The 24,815-nt window shown below is 33.8% G+C and overlaps 3 protein-coding genes across 5 annotated transcripts in view; 2 read left to right on the forward strand and 1 right to left on the reverse strand.

The window, feature by feature from the left end:
- The first annotated feature begins 130 nt into the window (after positions 1-130).
- On the forward strand, positions 131-4,634 carry LOC112463296 (facilitated trehalose transporter Tret1-like). Of its 2 annotated transcripts, none has more exons than XM_025029624.1 (4): positions 131-321; positions 597-869; positions 1,683-1,991; positions 3,809-4,634. In XM_025029624.1, exons 1-4 carry the CDS (start codon positions 181-183, stop codon positions 4,280-4,282), a joined length of 1,197 nt encoding a protein of 398 aa, XP_024885392.1. In that variant the 5' UTR covers positions 131-180; the 3' UTR covers positions 4,283-4,634. The 2 variants fall into 2 exon arrangements, with proteins under 2 accessions (XP_024885392.1, XP_024885393.1); XM_025029625.1 differs by having other exon boundaries at positions 249-366.
- Positions 4,635-5,176: 542 nt separating this feature from the next.
- Positions 5,177-18,584, forward strand: LOC112463377 (the record flags this gene model as incomplete). Its single annotated transcript, XM_025029785.1, has 14 exons — positions 5,177-5,607; positions 7,355-7,538; positions 7,755-7,926; positions 8,259-8,531; positions 9,228-9,536; positions 9,818-10,243; positions 11,463-11,485; positions 11,738-11,925; positions 13,784-13,967; positions 14,184-14,355; positions 14,724-14,996; positions 15,889-16,197; positions 17,255-17,679; positions 18,455-18,584. Coding segments are annotated over exons 1-14 (3,231 nt in total), but the record flags the coding sequence as incomplete, so codon positions are not given.
- Positions 18,585-19,990: 1,406 nt separating this feature from the next.
- Positions 19,991-24,815, reverse strand: part of LOC112463295 (nose resistant to fluoxetine protein 6-like) — a 9,457-nt gene continuing 4,632 nt past the window's right edge. For both annotated transcript variants that reach the window (XM_025029623.1, XM_025029622.1), the window contains exons 2-14: positions 24,532-24,796; positions 23,579-23,823; positions 23,315-23,505; positions 23,051-23,157; positions 22,538-22,753; positions 22,233-22,443; positions 21,875-22,040; positions 21,710-21,789; positions 21,539-21,634; positions 21,331-21,460; positions 20,980-21,154; positions 20,701-20,843; positions 19,991-20,615 (exon numbers count right to left, since the gene is read on the reverse strand). In XM_025029623.1, coding sequence (XP_024885391.1) covers positions 20,478-20,615; positions 20,701-20,843; positions 20,980-21,154; positions 21,331-21,460; positions 21,539-21,634; positions 21,710-21,789; positions 21,875-22,040; positions 22,233-22,443; positions 22,538-22,753; positions 23,051-23,157; positions 23,315-23,505; positions 23,579-23,823; positions 24,532-24,724 — 2,091 coding nt within the window. In that variant the 5' untranslated portion in view covers positions 24,725-24,796 and the 3' untranslated portion in view covers positions 19,991-20,477. The remainder of the gene's footprint in view (positions 20,616-20,700; positions 20,844-20,979; positions 21,155-21,330; positions 21,461-21,538; positions 21,635-21,709; positions 21,790-21,874; positions 22,041-22,232; positions 22,444-22,537; positions 22,754-23,050; positions 23,158-23,314; positions 23,506-23,578; positions 23,824-24,531; positions 24,797-24,815) is intronic.

The following is a 24,815-nucleotide window of genomic DNA, read 5'->3' on the forward strand; positions in this document are numbered from 1 at the left end:
ACTATGCGTCCTATTTCCCAAGCCTACAAGTTTGAAACTAAAGAAAGGAACCAATCTTTAAAAAGAAATAAAGCACGTATCAGATTCAAATTCTTAACGAAGACTGAACTAAAGACGATGAAAAATTGATTTTTTTTCTGCTTTTATAGATGGGGTCGTAAACGAACATTGCTATTTTCCATGGTGCCGTTTATAATTGGGTGGACACTCGTTGCCACTGCACATCACATCGCACAGCTTTATGTCGCTAGATTTATATTTGGATTAAATATAGCTATCACGTTTACAATCCTTCCTATGTATTGCGGCGAAATCGCTGAGGTATTTTGAATGAGTGTACAAACATTTCTACGCATAGTATTTAAGGTATCGTGTTTTTTTGTGTAAAATATGTCGATTATTTAGTACTTAATTTAATGTGTATAAATTGTATCGTTTAATCAATTTGTTCATAAATTTTTTTGCTGGGTTTTCAAACGATTTAAAAAAGATTTAAAGACAGTCTTTGTTTGTTGAGAAATATTAAAATAATTATATTGTTCGTTATATAATAACGAACTAACAGATGATATATGACTATTGTTATATTTTTTCAGACATCTATCAGGGGAGCGTTAGGCTCTTTTCTCCCGCTCTTTGAAACGATCGGTATTCTATATTCCTATTCTATTGGGCCATTCGTTAGCTACGTAGTCTTGTGGATCCTATGTGCCATCCTGCCGGTGATTTTTTTCGTCTGCTTTATAATGATGCCAGAATCTCCGTACTACCTTCTCAGTCAAGGTCTCAGAGATGAGGCAATCGCATCTCTAGCGAAGCTCCGAAGTAAACCCAAAGCAGCTGTCGAGAAAGAGGCCGATGAAATACAGGTAAGTCAGCAAAGTAATAATTAATCAATATAATTTTCTCTTATAAAACCTACCGCTTAAATTTCTTAGTAGTAAGAATAAATATATTTTGTGGTTTGGCAATAAGAGCCAAGCGCAGTTGTTCTTTCACAATCTTTATCATTACAATTATATATAAGGACTCGCGTACGTTTCGACTCTTTCTTCGGGTCATCTTTGTTAAGAAATTCTAGTTGTTGCAATATTTAGTTTTCTGAAAAACTGTCCGGAAAATATGTGATCGGTATAAACTATTCTAATAAATTTCTAACTGCAACGTGTCCGTTTATAGTGTCGTAAATTTCTCGAGCAACAAGGTAATTGCTAATGTTACCTGAACTGTTACGAACATGTAACGATCGTTGATAAACACATCCGAGTACATATTGTCCGTCAGATCACGTTAGACAAACGAGGTCGCGGCTAAGACCGTTCCTTGATCTTAAACAACAATGAGGGATATTTATAATTGACGTACAGAGTCTCGCAGAACTGCAGGTTGTACGCGACTATATATTACACGAGAAAAAATAGCTATAGCTTCAGCGTTGGAACAGTCACAAAATAAAATATAATTGCAAAAGAAATTAACATTGAATACAATTTTGAGGAATTAAAAGATTCGATTATAAATGGACAGCAAATTTGCTTCACTGTTAATTGAAAGTTTGTTTCTTAATAATAATATGGTCGTTTTATTATCCTATTTATTTCATAATATTTTAGGCAAATTGTTACGCACTCCAATTTTTATATTTATTGCTTAATAAATTTGTCTCGCTCTTGATTTTTCAGGTGATACTTGACGAGGCTTTCAAGAATCAAGCCAGTTTCTCGGAACTGTTCAAAGTAAAAGCGAACTTCAAGGCGTTGATCTACACATGTCTCATGGTCTCCTTCCAACAATTTACCGGTATCACTGTGGTGGAGTACTATTTGCAAGATATCTTTATAGCTGCCGGAGGTCTCGTTTCAATGGAGATAGCGCCGATTGTCATTGGAGTCGTGCGGGTGTTAGCGTCAACAGTGACACCCATGGTTGTCGACAGGTCAGGTAGAAAGATACTGCTCGTTTTCTCCGGCATCGGAGAGACAATCAGTTTGGTGAGTAATTGCCTCTGTTTTTAGATTTGAAATTAATCAACAATGAATTAAAATAATTACACGCATGAAAAAAAAAAAATTAATTTGATTTTAATCTGGGATGTAATTTAACTTAATTATGAGAACCTCGTTATGTTATATCTTATTTTGTTATTGATACTGAGTACATATTACCTCATTGACATATTGCCTAATTAACAGTAGAAATAAATTATAATAGCGTTAAAATTGTGCTTTAAATATAGGCATAACAACTGATATTATTCAATTTAGAAGAAATATACAAGAGAGAATATCTTATATAATGAAACATCAGAAATATGTTACTATAGAAAGTATACGCTTGATCCATCATATCGAGCCTTGTATTTCGAAGAAAACAATTGCAATTATTTATAAAACATCGCATAACCGATAGAGTTAATATTAATTAAACAATGTACACTTAGTTTTAAAGCACAATAGTTTGAAATGAATTAATACATGACTTAGTGTTTAATATATCTTGCATTGGAACTTTTATGAAATTTTCGTATTATTTTTTGTTTGATAAACAGCGAATTGATTCAGAAATTAATAGAGTGTGTAATAAACACAACGATTTCCTTTTTGTTTTATGGAATGAGTTGCAATTTTGTCGCCTTGCGACAGAATGATGAATCTGAGCAGTTTGTTAGAGTGGACATGGACATGAGTTGTCGGTTTTAAAACCTCAAAGAATTTATATTAAAATTATTAAAATTATAAAAATATATTTTATTTCAAGATTATTAATTAAACGCGTTATCTATAAAATTGCGTTTAATTAATAAGCACAAACTGCTATTAAATTTGAGATCAAATACTTAATATTAATAAAAAAAATTGTAATTTTTATTAGATTCTTTATTTGATTGAACAGAGGCTTATTTTGCAAGCATCGTAATTATGGCGTTAATGAGATAAATTATAGAAGAATTAAATTTTGTAATGTATATTAATCTAACACTGATAGTCATATCCTATAAATATTTTTTGACGATAACTTTTACATATTTAGCGTGAATTTTCGCGTGCCGATTATTTCTCATATTCACTGATTGCATGCTGATCGTTAAATGCATTTTCTGGTAATGCGTTTACGATCGGCATTCATAATTATACTTGCTACCAATGCCGCAAATTACGGCATTTAATGACTCCTTCTTTTATCACTCATCTTACCTTCGACGAAATCATTTTCGGCGCAAACGACTTAATTACCTGACAAAGAGGATCGAGTCACGATTCTTTCTGTAAATCGGATAAAGATAAACGCGCGACACGGTAAAGTCCTCATGTTCGATAATGTCTGCCTGATGTAGGAAATGTAACAGCGAATCACGCTGATGTACATTGCAATGCGAGACGAGGAAGGTAGAGCATCATTATACATACGGGTCATTAAGTCATTATTACGTATTCCGATGGAATGCGATGGAATACATCAGACTGTGCGTGCACGATGACATAATTTGTGCGCGACAGAAGGCAGACGCGCGTATGATAACACAGAAACGAGTTGAAAAAATTCTTTCTTTTAGAATCTTTTGAAACCCGAGTTGTTTTTTTCGTTGTTATTAGGTACTTTGAAAGATATCTCTGTACTCTGGGAGTTTAACAATTGTAAGAAACTTCGGAAAATTTCCATAACAATGTGTCATCATAATAGATCATAATAATTCCAGCACCGAACATGTTCAATAGCACTGAATTTCTTTGTTATGCAAATTTTGACTTTAAGAGTGCAAAAATCTTTTATTACGAGCTTGTCGTGTAAACAGGCATTTATTTTGCAGTTTGCCCTGGGCTTATATTTCTACCTGAAGGAAGTACAGCACGCGGACGACGTGGTAGAACAGATATCCTGGTTGCCGGTGGTCTCACTCATCATCTTTATGATCACATTCAGCATAGGCTGGGATGCAATTCCATGGGCAATGACGGGCGAGATGTTTGCCTCGAACGTAAAGGCTAGTGCTTCCAGTATAACGGTTTTCGTCTGCTGGTTTTTGGCCTTTGTCACCACCAAGTTCTCTATCAACCTCGATAAGGCATTCCATGGCATGTACGCGACCTTTTGGATGTTCGCAGGATTATCTTTCCTTAGTATCTTTTTCACGGTATTATTCTTGCCCGAAACGAAAGGCAAGACACTTCAGCAAATCCAGGACGAACTCAATGGAGTGACATGTCGAGAAAGGAACGAAAACGTGAAGATGGAAAATTCGCGTCCGATTATCCTGACGAATGGTGTACGCATAAACACCTGATAAATTCGCAAAACATTAAAAAAAAATTTTATATTTATAAAACATATGTGGCATAAAGTTGTATAACTTATTTAGATATTTGATGTTATTTACTGCGGAGAAGAATGAAGCAGAGTATTAGAAATGCGGGTTATATATATACACACCTATATCCCATTGCCAATTTTATAGAGATATAATATAACTCTTTAATAAGTAAAAAAGGAATATATATCCTTGCGCTTGGACCACCGTTTAATCTCCTGTTACTAGTATTGCTTGAATCATAAAGAAAAACGGAAAACGGATCAATTAACAAACGATTGTTCGACAATATAAATGAATTGATCAATAAATGTTCAGGAAATTTAAAGGGAGTAAAACGGGGATTCTCTACCTTATCTTTACTCATATATCATATGTACGCGGAGACAATTTTGTTATTTTTTACATAAAACCAAAAATATTTTATTATCTTTCAAATATACCTTAACATAACGCCTAAAACGGCTTGCAGTAATTGTATGTTTATATAATGTAAGTCATATACGTATATTTATAAATACGCTCGCGTTAATGATACTTCGCTACGTATCGCTGGCAATTTTGGTAGCGCTGCAATTTGCAAATTGGGAACTTGTTTTCAAGCGCTTCACCGCCTGTCCCGACTCTTTGATGAAAAATCAACAAACCTTTATTTTCGCCCGTCTGCAAAATAATTCCTTATTTTTCTATAAAACAGAAATAAGATAATTATTAATTAATTTCATCGCTTTATGGCTGCTATTTTATCGTCATTATTGCCTCATTTATTACAAAGCTGATTAAGTTACTATCTTATCTATTATTTTAAAGTAAATTGGTAGAACTCTTTTCCCTTTGCAAATTTCATGGTCAAAATCACGAATTAGGTTTAATCCAGCATTTTAATGAGATCCTGAAAGTAAAATTCGGAAATAAATTCTATCCGTCTATCCTTCTGTTTTTCTATAACTCGACCTGCTTCTCTCGGTCGAGGGCAGCCCTTTCGATGGGGGAGCTTCTTCGAGGGGGACACTGTTCTGCGGCGACGTCTCGCCACCTTGACCACGGCGCCTCGTTTCAGGGTCTAGGTCTCGAGACGTCGGTCGTTGCATCCCTCACCATTGCATCGCAGCGATAGCGATTGAGATCGCGCTTTGCGATGTGCGGCAGAAATGAGTGGGAGAAAGACATGGAGACGATTAAAGATAGAGAATATGATCTCCACTCGAGACACATACGCAATAGGACCACCGGCCATCGCTGTCCCGAAGTGATGACGGAGAAAGGTTCTAAACTCCCTCAGTTCTTGGCTGCTGTGGCGGGTAAGTCAGCGTCTGTCAATAAAGGTTTGCATCCTCGAGGGGAAGGAATCCAATTAATCCATTATCAATACGCTGTTATCTTAAACTCATTTAAGTCTACTTTTCGTGTATTTCTTCAAAACAATTTCACTTTAATCCGAAAATTTTTATTTGTTTTTTTAATTTTTTATTACTTAAGAACTGTGTATATTAAAAGTCCTCATTTGTACTAGAAGTTTTGATAGCGCAACTTTAATTATTTCATATTCAAATTTTTATTTTTGAAAAAAAAATTATTAGACTTATAAATTTTGCTATAATTACACGTAGATTTATAACGTAATCTACAGTTGCAAGATAAATCTTATCGTGGTTGGTTAAATCGATAAGACAAATGATGAATCTTTCGGTATGTGCGTGATATAATCGATGAATGATTTAATTACAGAAAAAAAATTATCAATTAAAAAATTTTTTACGATCAAAAATGCACGTGACATCCGTGTTCTTTCCCTATTCATATTATCTCGTGGCATATTCATGTTTCACATTGCAAAGCGACGATTCCGGGTGCACATCTCTATGGATCCTGTATATATTCGCAATAATACTTGGCATGGATTAATTGTGTAAACGACAGATAATCACTATCACCTCGTGTCAGACGCTATCAATGAGAAAGTTAGTAATTTACGAAAGTAACTCAGTAAGTCAGTAACTCGACAATCACGTATTATCGCGCGTGCAACGACAGAGAAAATAGTCTCACTGCTGTAGTGATACTTCCACGCAATGAGATTTCTATCTAGTCCAGTAATCTTAGGATTTCACTTCGGAAAAATTTCAAGTGAGGACTCACTTTGAATTTGTCCGAAGATTGATCGAATTTTTGCCTAAAGTTACTGGACTAATCTGTGTTATATCTTACTTGCGTATCAAGAAGAATCGTCGACGTTGAGTGCGCAGCCTGCGCAGGCAAATTGATGATTGCGCAGGCAAATTGATGATTGCGCACTTTTCAAAGAGGATTGTTACGTCTTATAGGACATCTAAAGGACATCTTATAATTCTTGAAGTTACCTTATAAAATTGTCTTTATAACGTTTTTAAGACGTCCTGATTTATGATTTCTTTAGAACATTGTTTTAGTCGTATTCTACACATGCGTGTTGTCTCGGTTGTTGTAGATTATAATTTGGAAGTTCCATGCCAAATCGCTTTTGAGGAACAAAAAATGTTATATTTGGTTTGTGTTGGATGAGATAATATCAACTAAAATCGAGTGCTGATACCTGGTCTTTAGAGCGGACCACATCAAATAAACATATACAATGATTAAGCAGAGTTGAGTTGATTTAATCATAAGTGCGCAAGCAAGAAAACATTACCAATTTGATATGTCTACTAGAATTCCGTTAAAGACATTGGAATTATTTTTATTGGTATTACCCGGTTATTCTACAAACACATTATTAAGCGCATTTATACTTTTTACCTATTAAGTAAGTACTTATTAGATTATTAGAATGTTAACATTTATATTCGCATTATCATATAATTATGTGCTGTTCACTGCCGGTAAGATCTCCAACAGTTCGAGGCAGATAGATATCTCTTAAGAGTTTCCTTTCTGATGAAACAAAAATCCAGCTTTAATAATTAAACGTTTAAATAATAGCACGTTGATTAAATACGAGAAGAATACTCCAACAATTATTTATCGTGGTATTTTCCATTTGTATATCCTGGAATTTTTGTACAATCATAGCTAGTCTATCTCTCCTCGCGTCTGGTGCGGCTCAGGGGTGGCCTAGTCCGGTTATCCCTAAATTGGGAAAGGATGGTGGACCTTTGGGGTCACCGATCAGCAGCGAGCAGAGTTCCTGGATAGTATCTCTGATGCCCATTGGTGCAACCATTGGCAGCTTTGGGGCGGGATACCTCGGAGACAGGTATGGCTATATGTATATAAATAAACCGTTCAATTGCACGCACGAATAATTTTGCAATATATCGATTTAACTATCCTATTTCTCAAGCCTACAAGCTTGAAATTAAAGAAAGGAATCAATTTTTATAAAGAAATGAAGCACGTATCATATTCAAATATTTGACGAAAGCAACTGAACTGAAGACAATAAAAATTAATTTTCTCTGTTTCTATATAGATGGGGCCGTAAACGAGCATTGTTATCTTCTCTGGTGCCGTTTATAATTGGATGGACACTCGTCATTACTGCAGGGCACGTTGCACAGCTTTATGTCGCTCGATTTATACTTGGATTGGCTTTATCTATCACGTTCACAATCGTTCCTATGTATTGTGGCGAAATTGCTGAGGTAAATTTATTGTGCATGCATGTATGTACATACAAGCGACGCAAACATTTCTACGCATAGTTTTCAAGCATTATCGTGTTTTCTTCTGTTTAAAATATGACAATTAATTGGTACGTAATTTAATGTGTATTAATTTTTGTGTCGTTTAATCTCTCTCTTATTTAGTTTATAAAATCATTTTTACTGTGTTTTCCAAAGATATGTTATGCTTCGCAGAATGTATGAACATGATTAGAATAAATTCAGTTACTATTTCGAATCTTTGTTCGTTAAATAGTATTGATTAATTAAACTGTTTATTATATAATAACGAAGTTGTTATATCTCTTTAGATTTCTGTCAGGGGAGCGTTGGGCTCTTTCCTTCAGCTTCTTAACACGATTGGTTTTCTATATTCCTACGCTATTGGGCCGTTCGTCAACTACGTGGTTTTTTGTATTCTCTGTGCCATCTTGCCGGTTATCTTCTTCGTCTGCTTTATGATGATGCCGGAATCTCCGTACTTCCTCCTCAGCCAGGATCGCAGAGATGAGGCAATCGAATCTCTAGCGAAACTCCGAAGCAAATCCAAAGCGGCTGTCGTGGAGGAGACCGACGAAATACAGGTAAGGCAGCAAAGCTGATAATTTTGTCTTATAAAATTCACTGCTCTAAAAGAATCTCAAGGTAAATAATAAAAAAGAATCAAAGGTAAATAATTAATTTAACTCTCAATTAATCTTTTATTAATTTTTTGTTAAGAAATTTAAATTGTTAGAGGTATATTCAATTTTATAAAAAAGTTTGTGCGAAAAATATGCGTTCGATATAAATTATTTTAATAAAAATTGATAATTTCGCGGCCGTTTATGTCTTTGTTGATTTCTCGAGTGACAAGGTAGTTGATAAAAAACTATTTGAACTGTTACGAGCACGTACTTGATTATTGATGTACATATATAAGCGCATGTCCTAGTATATATTATCGAGTCGCATTAGACAAATGCTATAGTCTCAGCTGAGGCCGTTCCTTGATCCTAAATGATAATGTCGCACAGTCGTAAGTGACAATTATGACTGGCGTGCAATGCAGAGTCTCAAAAAACTGCAGAGTGTTCTTTTAGTCGTACGCGATTATAGGTATATTAAACGAGGAAAAGTTGCTATTGCTTCAGCATTAAAACAGTCTTGATATCGGAACGATAAATTTTGTCTTTACATTATCCCAATTATTTCAGAATATTTTAGGCAAACTGTTATGTTTCAATTTTCATATTTATTGTTTTCTTAATAATAATTTCGTCTCGATTTTGATTTCTCAGGTGATACTCGACGAAGCTTTCAAGAATCAAGTCAGAATTTCGGACCTGTTTAGAGTGAAAGCGAATTTCAAGGCGTTGATCTACACATGTATCATGGCTTCCTTCCAGCAGCTTGTAGGCATCAACTTCGTACTGTTCTACATGCAAAATATCTTTATTGCTGCCGGAGGTCTTGTCTCATCGGAGATAGCGGCAATTATCGTCGGAGTCGTACAGGTGGTAGCGTCAATGGTCACTCCCGTGGTTGTCGACAGGTCAGGTAGAAAGATACTCCTCATTCTCTCCGGAATCGGAGTGACAATTAGTTCGGTGAGTAATTGTTCCTATTTTTAGATTTAAATTTAAATTTATGAACGATGAATTTTTGAATAATTACTCTCATGAAAATAAGAAAGATTCGAGTATATCTGATATTTTTTGTGCTTATACCGCAAAGGTTGGGCTTATAAATTGTAAATTTCACTTTTTGGATATCTAAACAATAGGTCTGTATAGATTTGGCATTATTATGAGACCTTAAACTTTTGGAATCCTTCCCTTGTTAGACTTTTATTACGAGCTTGTCGTGTGACCGAGCATTTATTTTGCAGTTTTCCCTGGGCTTGTATTTCTACTTGAAGGAGGTACAGCACGCGGACGACGTGATAGAGCAGATATCCTGGTTGCCGGTAGTTGCGCTTGTCATCTACATTGCCACGTACAGCGTAGGCTGGGGTTCGGTTCCATGGGCAATGATGGGTGAGATGTTTGCCTCGAATGTCAAAGCTAAGGCTTCCAGTATAACGGTTTTCTTCAGCAAATTATTTCTCTTCATCACCACCAAATTCCCCGTCGATCTTGAAGAGGCGTTAAACGGCAAGTACGCAACCTTCTGGATGTTCGGAGGATTCTGCATTCTTAGTATCCTCTTCACGGTATTGCTGTTGCCCGAAACGAAAGGCAAGACTCTGCAGCAAATCCAGGACAAACTCAATGGTGTAACTTCGACTGTAAAGGAAGAGAACGGGACGAAGACGTGAATAGGGAACACTCGCGTTCGATTATCCTGACGAATGGTGTACGCTAAACACCTGATAAATTCGCGAAACACTTTGCAGAGATTAAATATTTATAAAAAAAATACGTGGAGTGTAGTTTTATATCTTTATAATATATCTAGGAATTTGATATTATTTATAGTGGAGAAGAGAGAGAATCAAGTACCAGATATGCGGATAAAAGTTGATATATCCTCCATGTCAATTCGAATTAAAGCAACAAATGGAAATGCTAATTTCGAAGCAAATATATAATACCTAGTGCCTGTTGATTTCACTGCAAATGCTTTAATTGTCGGTGCGTGGGATGTCTTGAATGAATGATCAGAGATATCATCCATCAATATACAATCGTACATACATGCTAACATTTAAAAATAATTTGTTTTACATAATTATAAATATTTATTAATTAAATAAAGAGGGTTAACAAAATATAATTTAAAGACAGTGGACCTATTCTGTAACTTTTAACGACAGTTTCGTTATCGTTATATTGTCGTTGCGCAACGCAAATATAACGATAAAGAAACTGTCGTTAAATTATTTAATTATCTACAAGTAATTCAACTGGACAATAATACTGTTAATTGCAAGCAAACTTATCTTATTTGTTTAAATAACAACAAAACTAATCGTTCTTAAAGATAAATTTTCCTGCACAGATTAAAATGCATTTATAAATAAAAAATAATCTTTTTAAGCTTTGTGTGATTCAATGTCTACAATACAAATATAATTTTATTTGATAGTATTTCAATATATCACAAATACGTATAGAAATAGTTTAGCATATTCCTATATGTATTCTTTAGCGAGGAAAAAGGTGGAAAGGAGATAAATATTATAATTTGCTAGGGAGCACAATATTGAAAGTTTAACAAGTAGGTATATGAGAGCAATTTTGGTAGCGCTATATACGACTTGCAAATTCGGAACTTGTTTTCAATTGCACTTCGCCGTCTGTCGCAACTCTTTCATGAGAAATAAACTTGCTTTTATTGAGAATGATTGAGTTACTTATCTATTATTTTAAAGTTAAAAATTGGCAGAACTCTTCTCTCTCCTCGCAAACATTTTAATTATTAAAATCACAAATTGAATTTAATCCAACATTTTAATGAGATCCTAAGTAAAATTCGGAAATAAATTCTCATCTATGTTTTTGTTTTTTTATAATTCCATCTGCTCCTTTCAGTCAAGGGCATCCCTTTCGATGGGGTAGCTTGCTAGGAACCGTTCTCTGCGGCGCCGCCGCGCGACCTTGATCATTGCACTTTATTTCAAGGTCTAGGTCTCGAGACATCGATCGTTGCATCATAATGCAGCAACGGTGATCGACTTGCAATTGAGATTACACTTTGCGAAAAGTGGCAATACGGATGAATGTGGGACAGTCACGTGGAAATGATTAGAGATCAAGAAAATGACCCCCACTCGCGGCAACGTGGAGATAGGAGCGCTCTTATAAAGATTATGCCTACAGCATTGTACCAGTGAGTGTCTCTCGGTGTTGTGTGATACACTCCCAATCAGAGAATCCGTAGAGTTGCATCCGTACATATGCGACAAAACATCGTTGCGCACCGTCAGCCATCACTATCTCGAAAAGATGACAGAGAAAGGTTCCAAACTCCCTCAGTTCCTGGCTGCTGGGGCGGGTAAGTCCGTTTCTGTCAATAAAGGACTAAGGCTACGATCAACGTGATGCTATACAAATGCTTTGGAGCGTTCTTCTTCTCTTTCTTTCTTCATTGAAAGAAAAGAAAAGAGGAATGCTTCGAAGCATTAAATCCTCGAGGAAAAAAATACTAAAAATTAATTTATTGTCAAAACGCTGTTTTCTTGAACTCGTTTGAGCCTGCTTTCCGAGAATTTCTAATAGCTTGAGAACTGTATCGGAAAATGTTACCTGTGCTGGAAGTTTTGAAAACGCAAATTCAATTATCAGCTATTTGAATCTTTTATTTCTGAAAGAATAAGGTCATTAGATTTATATAAATTCCACTATAACGTGATAATGAGTTAATATTATAAGATAAATCTTATCGTGTTATCTAATTAAACGATAATAGAAATCTCAAATCATTTGCCATATGCATGATTGATCGTATGATTGATGACAGTTATAAAAAATTATATAATATCAACGAAGATTTTTCACAATCGAAAGTGAGGCATCACACGTACGTGCCAAACGACCTTTTTCTACTTACGTTACTTCGTGACGAATTCGCGTTTTACATTACGAAACGATGATTCCGGGGGCGTATCTATCTGGTTCTGTATATTTGCTATATTTGACACCCATTTATTGCCGGTGGGTCTACTCTATAACTCTTAACGACAGTTTCGTTGTCGTTATATTTGCGTTGCGCAGATATTATATATGGTAAAAAAGCTGCGCAACGACAATATATAACACGATAATAAAACTGTCGATTGTTAAGAATAGGGGTGCTGGCGATAGATAATCGCTTTCACTTAGTGTCAGGCGCGATCAATAAAAAAATAATTTACTAAATTTACTAAATTCAGCGCAAATTGGTAACTCAACAACCGCATATTATCGCACGCGCAAAGAGATCATGCAAAAATAGAAATGGTTCCACCGCAAAGAGGATAATTCCAAGCAATGACGACGACCCATAAATGCGAAAGCTCTATTTGTCTCGTATTTTGCGTATCAAAGGGGATCGTCGACGTTGAATGCGCAGGCAAATTAATGATTGTGCACTAGCTCTTCAAAGAGCATTGATGCGTATGTACGTCTTATAAGACATCTAAAAAGTCGTCTTAGAATTCTTAAAGACAAATTCAGAGAAACAACTTCATAAAATAACTTATTTACAAAGTTTTTAAGACGCCCTGATTTATGATGTCTTGAAGACAATTGTCTTAAGGCGACTTCTAGATATGCGTGTTATCTGTGTTGCTCTAGATTATAATTAGTAAAATTCCATATAGCAAATTGTTTGAGAAACAAAGAATGTAATTTGAGCCATATTGATTCTGCCACTTTGAGTTTATCAGTTTTGACACTAGATTAGTATTCAGCGAGCTGAAAAATTTTTAAGTTTGACTAACATAATTAAAAAATATTTCATAGATCCTTAATGATCTAATGTAAGTCGCAACTTTGGCGGACAATTTCTTTTTGACTACAATAGACACAACAAATTAATTTTAAAGGTTGAAAGTCCTAACAACATACTTTTAACTTTGATTGCAATAAAACTTCTTTAACACATCATATATTGTAGTTATAATATGTTAAAATTGAAAATACACTAAAATAGCTCTTTCTTGCAGATGTAACTGCAAATTTTTCAAAATTGTGACGTGATAGAGCAATTTGATGCACGAAATTGTATTTAGCGTTCAAAAAAACTACGGGAAACGATTATTCTCATTCTTATGCATTTTAAATAAGCGCGCGGAGAAGTTATGCTAATATTCCAGCGATTATTTATCGTGGTATTTTCCATTTGTACATCCTGAAATTTTGTACAATCACAGCTGGTTTAGCTGCGATCTCGACTGGTTGCGCTGGAGGGTGGTCAAGTCCGGTCCTACCCAAATTAGAAGGGGATGGTGGACCTTTGGGATCGCCGATTAGCGCCGAGGAGGGTTCCTGGATAGGATCTCTGGCGGCCATCGGTGCTATCTTTGGCAGCTTAGTGGCGGGATACCTCGGAGACAGGTACGGTTATATAAAATAGTCGTACAATTGCACGCACGAATAATTACGTAATACCGTGATTTAACTATGCGTCATAATTTCCTCCTCGAAACCACAGGTTGAAAACTAGAGAAAAAAGTCAACCTTTATATGAAGAGATGAAGCGTGTATTAGATTCAAATACTCGACGAAGACAGTTAAACTGAAAATGATGAAAAACTGACTTTATCTCTATAGATGGGGCCGTAAACGAACATTACTATCTTCTGTGGTGATGTATTTAATTGGATGGGCACTTATCGCCACTGCAGGCCACGTTGCACAGCTTTATGTCGCTCGAATTATACATGGATCAACTATGGCTATGACGTTTGTAATTCTCCCTATGTATTGTGGCGAAATCGCTGAGGTAAAATTTTGCATACGTGTACAAGCGACACAATCATTTACACGCAAAGTTTTCCAGGATTATCATCTTCTTTTCCGTTTCTCGTTTAATATGACGATTAATTGATACTTTATAAATTTTTATATCGTTCCATCTATTTCTTATTTTGTTCATAAAATCTTTTTTGCTGGGAAAATCAAAGAAAAACAGATTTTATGAACAAAACATAAAAATAGATTTATCCTATTTTGCAGAATTTATGATTAGAATAAACAATGTTACTATTTCAAGTCTTTGTTTGTTAGGAAATATTAAAATAATTACATTACTCGTTATATAATAACAAATTTATAGAAAATACGTATATAATTATTGTTATATATTTTCAGACTTCTATCAGGGGAGCGTTGGGCTCTTTTCTTCAACTCTTCATCACGATCGGTATTTTATATGCCTTCGCTATTGGGCCGTTCGTCAGCTACTTGGTCTTTTGGATTGTCTGTGCCATCCCGCCGGCGATCTTCTTCGTCTGCTTCATAATGATGCCGGAGTCTCCGTATTTCTTCCTTAGCCAGGGCCGTAGAGATAAGGCGATTGCATCACTAGTGAAGCTCCGAGGCAAATCCGAAGCGGCTGTCCAGGAGGAGGCCGACGAAATGCAGGTATGTATAAGTTAGCAAAGCATAATTTTCTTTTATAAAATTTTCTGTTCTAAGAGAATCTCGAGATTCTTAAGAGTTAAAAATTAATTCGATTTTTAGTTGACCTCTTATATTAATTCCCAAGTAGCACAGTCAAATGACGTATTAATTCCGTCATAATGCTGTCTTAATGACGTTAGAGACTTTATGACGGAATTAATACGTCATTTGACGTCACTGTGCTATCTGGGTTGTTGAGAAATAATTGTCGGGTAATACAGTATTATGAAAAACTCTGTACGAAAAATACATGTGGTTGGTAATAAATATTCTGTTAAAAATTGCTAATTTCATTGAGGCCGTTTATGGCTTCGTTGATTTCTCGAGTAATAAAATAATTGTTAATGCTATCTGCACTGTTATCGAACACGTACTTGATCATTGCTAAGCGCATGTCGCCGAGTGTATATTGTCAATCACGTTAAACAAACAAGATCGCAATTAAGGCCATTCCTCGATCTTAAATGATAATGTCGCATAATCGTGAGAGACAGTTATGACTGGCATACAATGCAGTCTCGCAGAACTGCCGGGTATTCTTTCAGTCGTACGTGACTGTTAAACGAGGATGTAGCTATTGCTTCAGCATTGAAACAGACGCAAAATATAATATAATTGTAAGAATAATTGATATTAAAAACCACTTTGAGAGAAATTAGAAGCTCCAATTGTACATAAGTGGACAGCGAATTTGCTTCACAAAGTGTTAACTGTAACTTTATCTTTTAATGACAATTTGATCTTCTTATTAACTCTTTTTTTTCAGAATAATCTAAGCAAACAGTTCAAATTTTTATATTTATTGCAATTATATTTATTGCTTAATAAATTCGTCTCGCTTTCAATTTTCCAGGTTACACTTGACGAGGCTTGCAGGAATCAAGCAAGCATCTCGGATCTGTTCAAAGTAAAGGCGAACCTCAAGGCGCTGACCTACGTATGTACCATGGTTTTTTTCCAGCAGTTTACCGGTATCAACGTCGTGCTGCTGTATATGCATAATATCTTTATTGCTGCCGGAGGTCTCGTCCCAATGGAGATAGCGCCGATTATCATTGCAGTCGTGCAGGTGTTAGGGTCACTGGTGACACCTTTTGTTGTCGACAGGTCAGGTAGAAGGATGCTCCTCGTTTTCTCCGGCATCGGAGAGACAGTCAGTTTAGTGAGTAATTGCTTCTATTTTTAAATTTTAGCCCAAATTGATCAACAATAAATTAAAATTATCCTTATAAAAATAAGAAAAAATTAATTTGATTTGAATCTGGGATGTAATTTAATTCAACTATAAGAAGCTCGTCAAATCTTTCTTTGTTGTTGATACTACCTTATTAATAAACATAATTAACAGTAAAAATCAATTATAATAGCATTAAAATTTTGCATTAAACGCACAATACGCGATTGATATTCGAGTGTTTGCAAGAATATACAAGAATATCTTATTCTAAAGAAACAACAAAAATATATGTTAACTCTCCTGGTCGTGCGTTGACGATTAGTATACACATAATTACACTTGCTGCTAGTTGCTGCAAGCAACTATTTAATCATTCTCATGACGAACCATTTCATCACTCGACATAGAAAATCGAATCGCGATTTCAGATTGTCATTCGGAGATCACACGATTCTCTCTGCAGATCAGATAAAGATAAACGCACGACACGGAAAAGTTTTCGTGTTCAGTAAAGTCTGATGTAGGAAAAACAACAGCGAATCACGGGATGTAGTAGTGCGAGATGAGGAAGGTCAAGCATATCATTATAAATACCAATTATTGTTATGCATTCCGATGGAATGCATCGGATGCAATTCAATGCATGAAAATTTCCACGTAATCGTGTGTACGATTACATAATTTACTACAGAAGGCAGACGCCTATAATGAAACACGTATAAAAAAATACGGTAGAAACGAGTTGAGAAAATTGTAATTATTGCATTTTAGGATTTTTTGAAACTCTCGAATCTCTTTTTTCGTTGCCATTATGTAACTTTGGAAGATATCTCGATACTTTGGGAGTTGAATGATTTTAAAAATTGTGAGAAATTTCAGAAAATGTTCATAAAGATGTGTTATCATAGATTAGAATCTCTGTAGCGCAAAACATGTTTGGTAGCACAGAATTTTTTTATTATGCATATAAAATGTTGACTTTTGCTCTTGGATTTTTGTTACATGTTTAACATGATGTAACCATATGGCATTTATTTTGCAGTGTGCCCTGGGCTTGTATTTCTTCCTGCAGGAGGTACAACATGCGGACGACGTGGTAGAGAAGATATCCTGGTTGCCGGTGGTCGCGCTCGTCATCTACATTGCCACGTACAGCGTAGGCTGGGGTGCGGTTACGTGGGCAATGATGGGCGAGATGTTTGCCTCGAACATCAAGGCTAAGGCTTCCAGTATAACGGTTTTATTTCACTGGTTCTTGGCCTTCATCATTTCTAAATTCTTCGTCAATCTTGAAGAGGCGTTCAATGGCAAATACGCCATCTTCTGGATGTTCGGAGGTTTCTGCATCATTAGTATTCTTTTCACGGTATTGCTGTTGCCCGAAACGAAAGGCAAGACTCTTCAGCAAATCCAGGACGAACTCGGTGGAGTGACTTCGACTATAAACGTCGAGAACGGAACGAAGAAGTGAGGAAGAAACGCTCGCATTCGATTATCCTGACGAATGGTGTATGCTAAACATATATCTGATAAATTCGCGAAACACTTTGAAAAGATTAGATATTTATAAAAGATACGTAGGATAAAGTTTTTATGACATATCTAGAAATTTTATATATCATTTAGAGAAGAATTAAGTAGAGTACCTGAAATGCGCACAATATATGTGCTTATATTTTACTGCTAAAGGGCCTAAGCATGTGAAATCGGCCCTTGATCATACAGAGCTGACATTAATGTCACAAGTTAGTACCAATATGATAAAACTTTCCACCAAATATTATTTTAAAAAATTCATTTTTTTAGAAGTTATGCAGGGAGAAAGTAAAATAAAGAAATGTATTTTTCTCGAAAACCACTTGACCGATCTTGATGAAAAAAATATATGTTATGTAGACTAATAAAACTAATTAACAAAAAAAATGTCCAAAATGTTTGCCAAAAAAAGACCAAAGAAAAAAAAATATTTGAATTTTTTAATTTTTTTTTTAGGGTGATATTTTTGAGGTACCCCTTTGAAATTTTTACGAAAATTTCTCTTAAAGTGTCCACTATAACATATATTTTTTTCAATTTTTTTTAAATGGTGGAACATAGTTAAAAATACGAAAATCGTAAGCGTCGCGTCACTCCGGCGCACAGTGCAGTGCCATTCCGCGTTGCGGGTGTTCGATGTAACTTTAATAGCACATATGTACGTCTGCAATTAGCCCATAATATGTATACTTTTTAATTTTTATAGTTTCCAGAGTTTACCACCTGGAGGTTGCAGTACGGTTTTAAACTCTTTATCGGAGTGCTTTTTTAACGTGAGTCCCCTCGCCTCTCACTATATTTTCGTAAAATCGGGGTGCTTTTTTAACGTGAGTCCCCTCGCCTTTCACTACGTTTCCGTAAAATCAGGGTGCTTTTTTAACGTGAGTCCCCTCGCCTTTCACTACGTTTCCGTAAAATCAGGGGGATTTTTAACGTGAGTCTCTTTGCCTCTTACTACGTTTCCGTAAAATTGGGGTGCTTTTTTAACGTAAATCCCCTCGCCTTTCACTACGTTTCCGTAAAATCAGGGTGCTTTTTGAATGTAAGACCCCTCGCTTCTCATTACACCCTACACCTACGATTTATTTAATTTTCTTCACTATCACTGTCTATTACTGGAATGTTATTTGTTTTCTTAAACAGATCGCTAATGGGCTACGAACAATTGGAGACCGACCGTGACTTTTTTACGCGACGCGACGGGTTGCGAGTATACGAGATGTTGTGATCTCGATAACGAGTGTTGTATAACGTAAGTCATACTATGCATATTGATAAAAACGCTCGTGCTAATATGATACTTTGGTACATATCATTTATAAGCTTTGTTTTCCAAGCGTAGAGAAATTTATGATGTGCCTGTAAAAACGTTCTTTTCAAGCAAGTTTCTATCTGGTCGGTAATTAGGAAACGCAGTGGAACAATAATACAATTCTTCTACTTACATTTTATCATGATTTTTCTAGTATTACGTATGCTGGACGTAAGCATAAAGCATAATTAATAAAAGAGATTAATTTCGTGGCGTACTTCTCGTTCACGGATGAGAGACTAGTCATTGTATTAATTAGTTTATTCACTTAAAGTTTCTAAGTTTATTATAATGCTGATATTGTAATATCTTTAATATTATTTTAATAAGTAATACTATTTTTAAGCGAGCGATGCATTTTTTTATCTTAATAACTTAAGGAGAAATGTTACAAATTATTAATATTGTCTCTCTCAATAGGTGTACTATAAAACATTTTAATATTTTATAAAAAATCTATTTTTTCTAATATTGATTTCAAAATCTAATGTGCCAAACAAAATTATAATAAGAAATCATAATTATATTAAAGAGTGATTCTTCTAACAAATAAGCGCTGGCTGCACATGATGATGAATGAATGAGACTTTTATAAATAATTTATAATGTACATATATGTATAAAATACATATATGTACATTATAAACATATGTACATGTATGTTAAAATAATTTTTTATAAAGTTTATATAAAAAACACTACTATATTAATGAAAATAATGAATAACCATGTCTTTTGTCTTTCGCATTGAAACGTTCTGATTTATATAGTAATTTCGAAAACAGACTTTATTCAAGACAGTAATCTATTCTATATCTGTTACATATTGACTGTTTTTGATCATTTTGTATGTAATATATTATGTTATGTATCTATACACAATATGTTTGTACATATAATTGTGACAATAATAAATAAATTATAAGTATATTTAAAAATAATGTATATATTTGTTGCATTTTTATGACAAAAATGATGAAACATTGTCTCTCATTCCATTTTCCCAAACTCTCTTTCTCAATCTCATTGTAATAGTAATAGTATAATAAATAGTGTAATGTTACCTATATATAAAGCTAAATAGCGCGCGCGAAGCGACGTCTAGTATAAATAAATATGACGTAAATATATATTATACATATAATTGATGAATTCGATCGAACTTTTATGGATTTTTAAACTCTGATTCATCTTTGCTGTGCCATCGTTTCTTTAACACAGTTTATGTCAATGCAACAGTATTTAATTTGTCCGAAAGCTTCATCAAAATCAAGTATAACTTTTCATAAATATCAGTGCGATATGTACCGCAATTTAATAATCAGATCTTGTAGTTTATATTATTCAACCGTTCTAGAACTATTGGCACGTATGTATGACATTAAATGTACGTCGTTTTATATGTTCGTATGCAAGATTACATTTCCTTTCTATATGGCTTATTGCGGTACTTGATAAACATTTTCATTAACAAATTATAGGGCATCTCGACCATCACAGATAATGCATAAGAGCAAAGATAACTGATAATAATGTATCCCACAGCCATAACAAACTGGAACCAAAAGTTAAAAAAAGTTAATGCATTTTTTCCCGTATTTCTCTATTAATGCTGTATTTTCAAATATTTGTATACTTACACGGGGCAGAAATTCAAAATGAATCGACGTTTCACTGTATAAATGAATCGATTGTATGATGACAGGATTTATAAGGTAAGCGCAGTATGTGAGCCTGCTAAGAGGAATCCAGCCTTTGAAAGAGAGTAACCGATTAACGATGCCTATAACAAAGCAAATATACAATGATAAAAATGATCTTTTTAAACTACGACAATATTTCAAATATATCACTATATAATATATTAAGAATATGCCGATTTTTATAAAGTGTATTTATGTGTTAATAAATAAACGAACCTTCGTGTTTAGTGGAACATGCTATTATAATACATGCAATACATATGGCCCAAAGTGTTCTGTTCAGTGCTACATAAATAGAAGTAGCTAGAACGGATATGTGTCGATTGTACGACAAAAATAATACGAATACTTTGCAAAGAATAGCCAGGCACCAACACAAAATTATATGTTTCTGAAATGTATATCAAATTAATGTAACAATTTTCATTTATGCGGTACTATATAATTTATTTATATGGAACTAGTAACTAGTTAGTTTATATAGAATATAAGTTTATATATATTCCATAAGTTTTTCAATAATTATTTATTTTTAATATGCTGTATAAAACAAAAAATATACTTTACCTCTTTTAAGACAAGATTATTCTTTAATTTTATCAAAATGTAACCCGTAATTATCCCAATGATATATGGATTCATTCTCATCCATGGTGAGATATAGAAGATATTTGCAAGATGTCTCTCTTCATCAGATCTGTAACAATAAGAAATGAGACAATAAGAAATCTTTTTAACTTGATTTCTCAATAAGTAAAATACTTTAATAACTTACGTCGCGACATATTCGTAAACGTGTGAAATATAACCGTTAAGGATAACTGAGCCTATTAAAAGTGCACTCAATATCGTAACAGCGGCATAAAAGTATCTAAAATTCATAATATATTTATTCAAGTATACGCGAAGAAGACATTAAGATAACTATAATAGTTGGTTAACATACATAGTGGACAAAATTAACAGTGCCGTAGCGATTACATAGAATTGCATATCATTAGCTAGATACCAACTCCAATTCATGCACTGTAATGCAATAAAAATTTTAGAAAAGTTTTATGCATCTCCAAGTATAATTTTAAATTAATCTTAATCAAACGTGTTTGTATACCATTGCATCCACTTCAAACAAATTATTTATGTATAGAATATTTCTCCACCAATATTTCGCACAAGTTTCGTGCGACTTTTCGTAAATGTAAAATTGCGATGTTTTATCGAACCAGGCCCAGCTTAATTGCGTTATCGCTAACACCATCATGTAAGCCGGTGTCAGCCTTAAAAAGAAAAATTTTATTACAGCCGCGTGTAAAAAAGGAAAGTTATTATTTAGTTTACATTAAAATCAATATTCAAATTTCTTTGTAACATATTCTTTTATTTTGTTTATTACTGCAAAAATTTTATTTTGTTGTTTGTATTGTTTTCTGTGTTTTTCACAAACATATCACCATATAATAAAAACTTACCGAATAAATCTTTTTATTACATAAATAAAGAATTCAATTAATTTTTCTCCGTAATCAATCGGCTTTAATATTTCGTACGTTTTATCTCGCATTAAATACATATAAGTCATTAAACATCCGCTTGAAAGGAAAAATATATCAACTGCTAGGAATCCAATGTCACTTAAGTATTTATAACTTTCAGTGAATCTCAACAACCATACTTTATTGTCTGTGAACATAAAGCAATTTTGGTTATGCGTATTAAACTATAAGAAAACAAAGCCAAAAATATCCATTTTACAGATTTATTATAAATTACTTACCGAGAGAATTCAATGAAAAATATGTATTATGTAAGATGATTATCGAACACATGCTTAGAAATTTTAAGCCGTGAATAACGGGTATTGTGCCGGTATCTAACTTTGTGCTAAATATCTTTCCCGTATTTGTGTAAACGGAGAAACATATTAATATTTCTCCAATTTTACTTTTCCGATATGAAAACAAATTCACTTCCTTAGACACCTTTACCGTACCTAAATCATAATTCGACGTCTTTAGTAGTAATACAAAAATCAAAATGCTTTAATTAAGTAAGATTAATATTAAACAAGAGAAATCTATACGAATAAGCTATATGTACACAAAATGTTGCTACAAAATATATTTTATAATTAATTATTAATTACTTAAAATAATAGCTGATTGCAAATTGTTAATAATTTTAACACTAAAGACAAAGACTTGATTTGTAGAAAATTGTAGCATATAAAAACGGTAAATAGTCTGTTGTAATAGAAATTATTTCTATAAGTTTTAGATATGACACTTACCATTACCAGTTTTATTCGTCTCATTTTTCTGTAGATGTTTTTGGTACACAAATACATCATATATCGTTCCGATTGCTGTCATGAGAAAGGAAAACCCTAAGCCAACACTGCAAATCGAATATTTCTTGATTAATTCTTCATATTCTTTCGGAGGATTAAGATTAAAAAATTACTTATAATATTATTAATCTTTTCTGTTATAACATATTATTGTTGTGTTTGTATTGTCAAGTAATTACAATTTATACATTTCTTGAGACGTACCAAATAAAACGTAACGCACTACTGGGTAGTTTTTTATTATCGTCATTTAGATCTTTAACCTGGATTAGCTGAAAATCAGCGGAGTAGAGATCATCGAAGATAACTCTGTCACGAAATATTCTTTCCAAAATGAAGCTCAAATTATTTATAGTGCACGATGCTGGTAAACAGAGTCCGAGCGTAATCACATTCTAAAATATAACTTTCTGTATATATTTAAATGTCGAACGCATCCTTCATCACATAAAGATTTTATAAACTTACCTCGTCAAATAAATTTATGTGATATTGAATAGGACTGTTGTGTTTAAAATAAACTACAAAATAATTCATTTGGAAAGGTGGAAATTCCTTTCGCGGATCGCGATAATGCGTGTTATTTAATACTTTCTGCTGTGAGATCTGCAGAGGAACTGTATTCATTGTATCAAGACACTGACTACGACTGCCCAGCCAATAATTATTTCCGTAAAGGAAACCCGGTTTAAAGCTACCACTGGAATCTAATACTAAAAATAAAAATTACAATGTTACTACTTGTGCAAAAACAATAAATGACTAATTTTTACTTATTATTAATTAATCACGCATTGTTGCTTCCTCGTACAGAAAGCTGTTTTACTAAACAAAGTCTTTTTTCAGTTTTCTATGCCAACGTGTTCAGAATGTTCTAAAACTATCCACACAGCAAAATATATCTGAGATATAGCTAGATATCTTTATGCCTACAATTTTATGTGTCTGTGTGAGAGGTGCATGTTTTTGACAATATTTTGTGACAAACTGAATAAATTTGCAAAAGTGAAATTTTGAAATATATTTATATAACATATAGAGTACAAAAGTATATTTTTTATTAACAAATATTTATATTTTTATTAGTTTAGGATGGTGCGTGCAGAGATTTAGTGTCTTTTAATTGCAGCCCGATTTATTAAGTCCGCTATTACAATTTAAGTCTTTGCCCGAAGTCCCTGTTAAAGTCTATTGCTCACACGTCCGCGCGTTATTTATTACACTAATATTTTCATGAATATTATTATTAATTTAAGATTAAAAAATATTAGTTAATATATTTAATTTAAATAGAATTGCATAATTAATCAATTAAAATATGCAATATAAGCTAAAGATGAATAGTTGTTTTTTTAGCAGCTTTCTAGATTTTAAATTGGAGTAAATAGAGTTAATAGCAAATCAGTTATAATTTTACGTACCTTTCAAGCTCCACAGTGTTCGTTGACTAAGAGCATCTCGAAATGTTTTCAGCTCCTTTCCGCATGTTGAGTTGAGAATATCTGCCTTGGAAGCAACGGCATAAGCAGGCAATATACGACCATGAAATTCTTGAGTACAACCACCGAATAATACAGCTGAATTCGTCAAGAGAATAAACACAAGCCGTTGCATTGTGTTTTACAATAGTGTTTAGCCTGGTAGCTGTCACTGTTATATCTTATTTCTCGTTACCGTGATAAATATCTGCATCAATGGTAAATAT

This window comes from Temnothorax curvispinosus, unplaced genomic scaffold, assembly GCF_003070985.1.
Source record: "Temnothorax curvispinosus isolate PA1 unplaced genomic scaffold, ASM307098v1 QBEX01013138.1, whole genome shotgun sequence".
Classification (NCBI taxonomy): Eukaryota; Metazoa; Arthropoda; class Insecta; order Hymenoptera; family Formicidae; genus Temnothorax; species Temnothorax curvispinosus.

What these genes read in the sequence shown, in the direction of transcription:
- LOC112463296 (XM_025029624.1), top strand. Translation starts at nt 181, where the DNA reads ATGGTGCCGTTTATAATTGGGTGGACACTCGTTGCCACTGCACATCAC. An exon ending in ATTGCGGCGAAATCGCTGAG is followed by an intron (nt 322 to 596) that starts GTATTTTGAATG and finishes ATATTTTTTCAG; the next exon opens with ACATCTATCAGGGGAGCGTT. An exon ending in TCGGAGAGACAATCAGTTTG is followed by an intron (nt 1,992 to 3,808) that starts GTGAGTAATTGC and finishes TTTATTTTGCAG; the next exon opens with TTTGCCCTGGGCTTATATTT.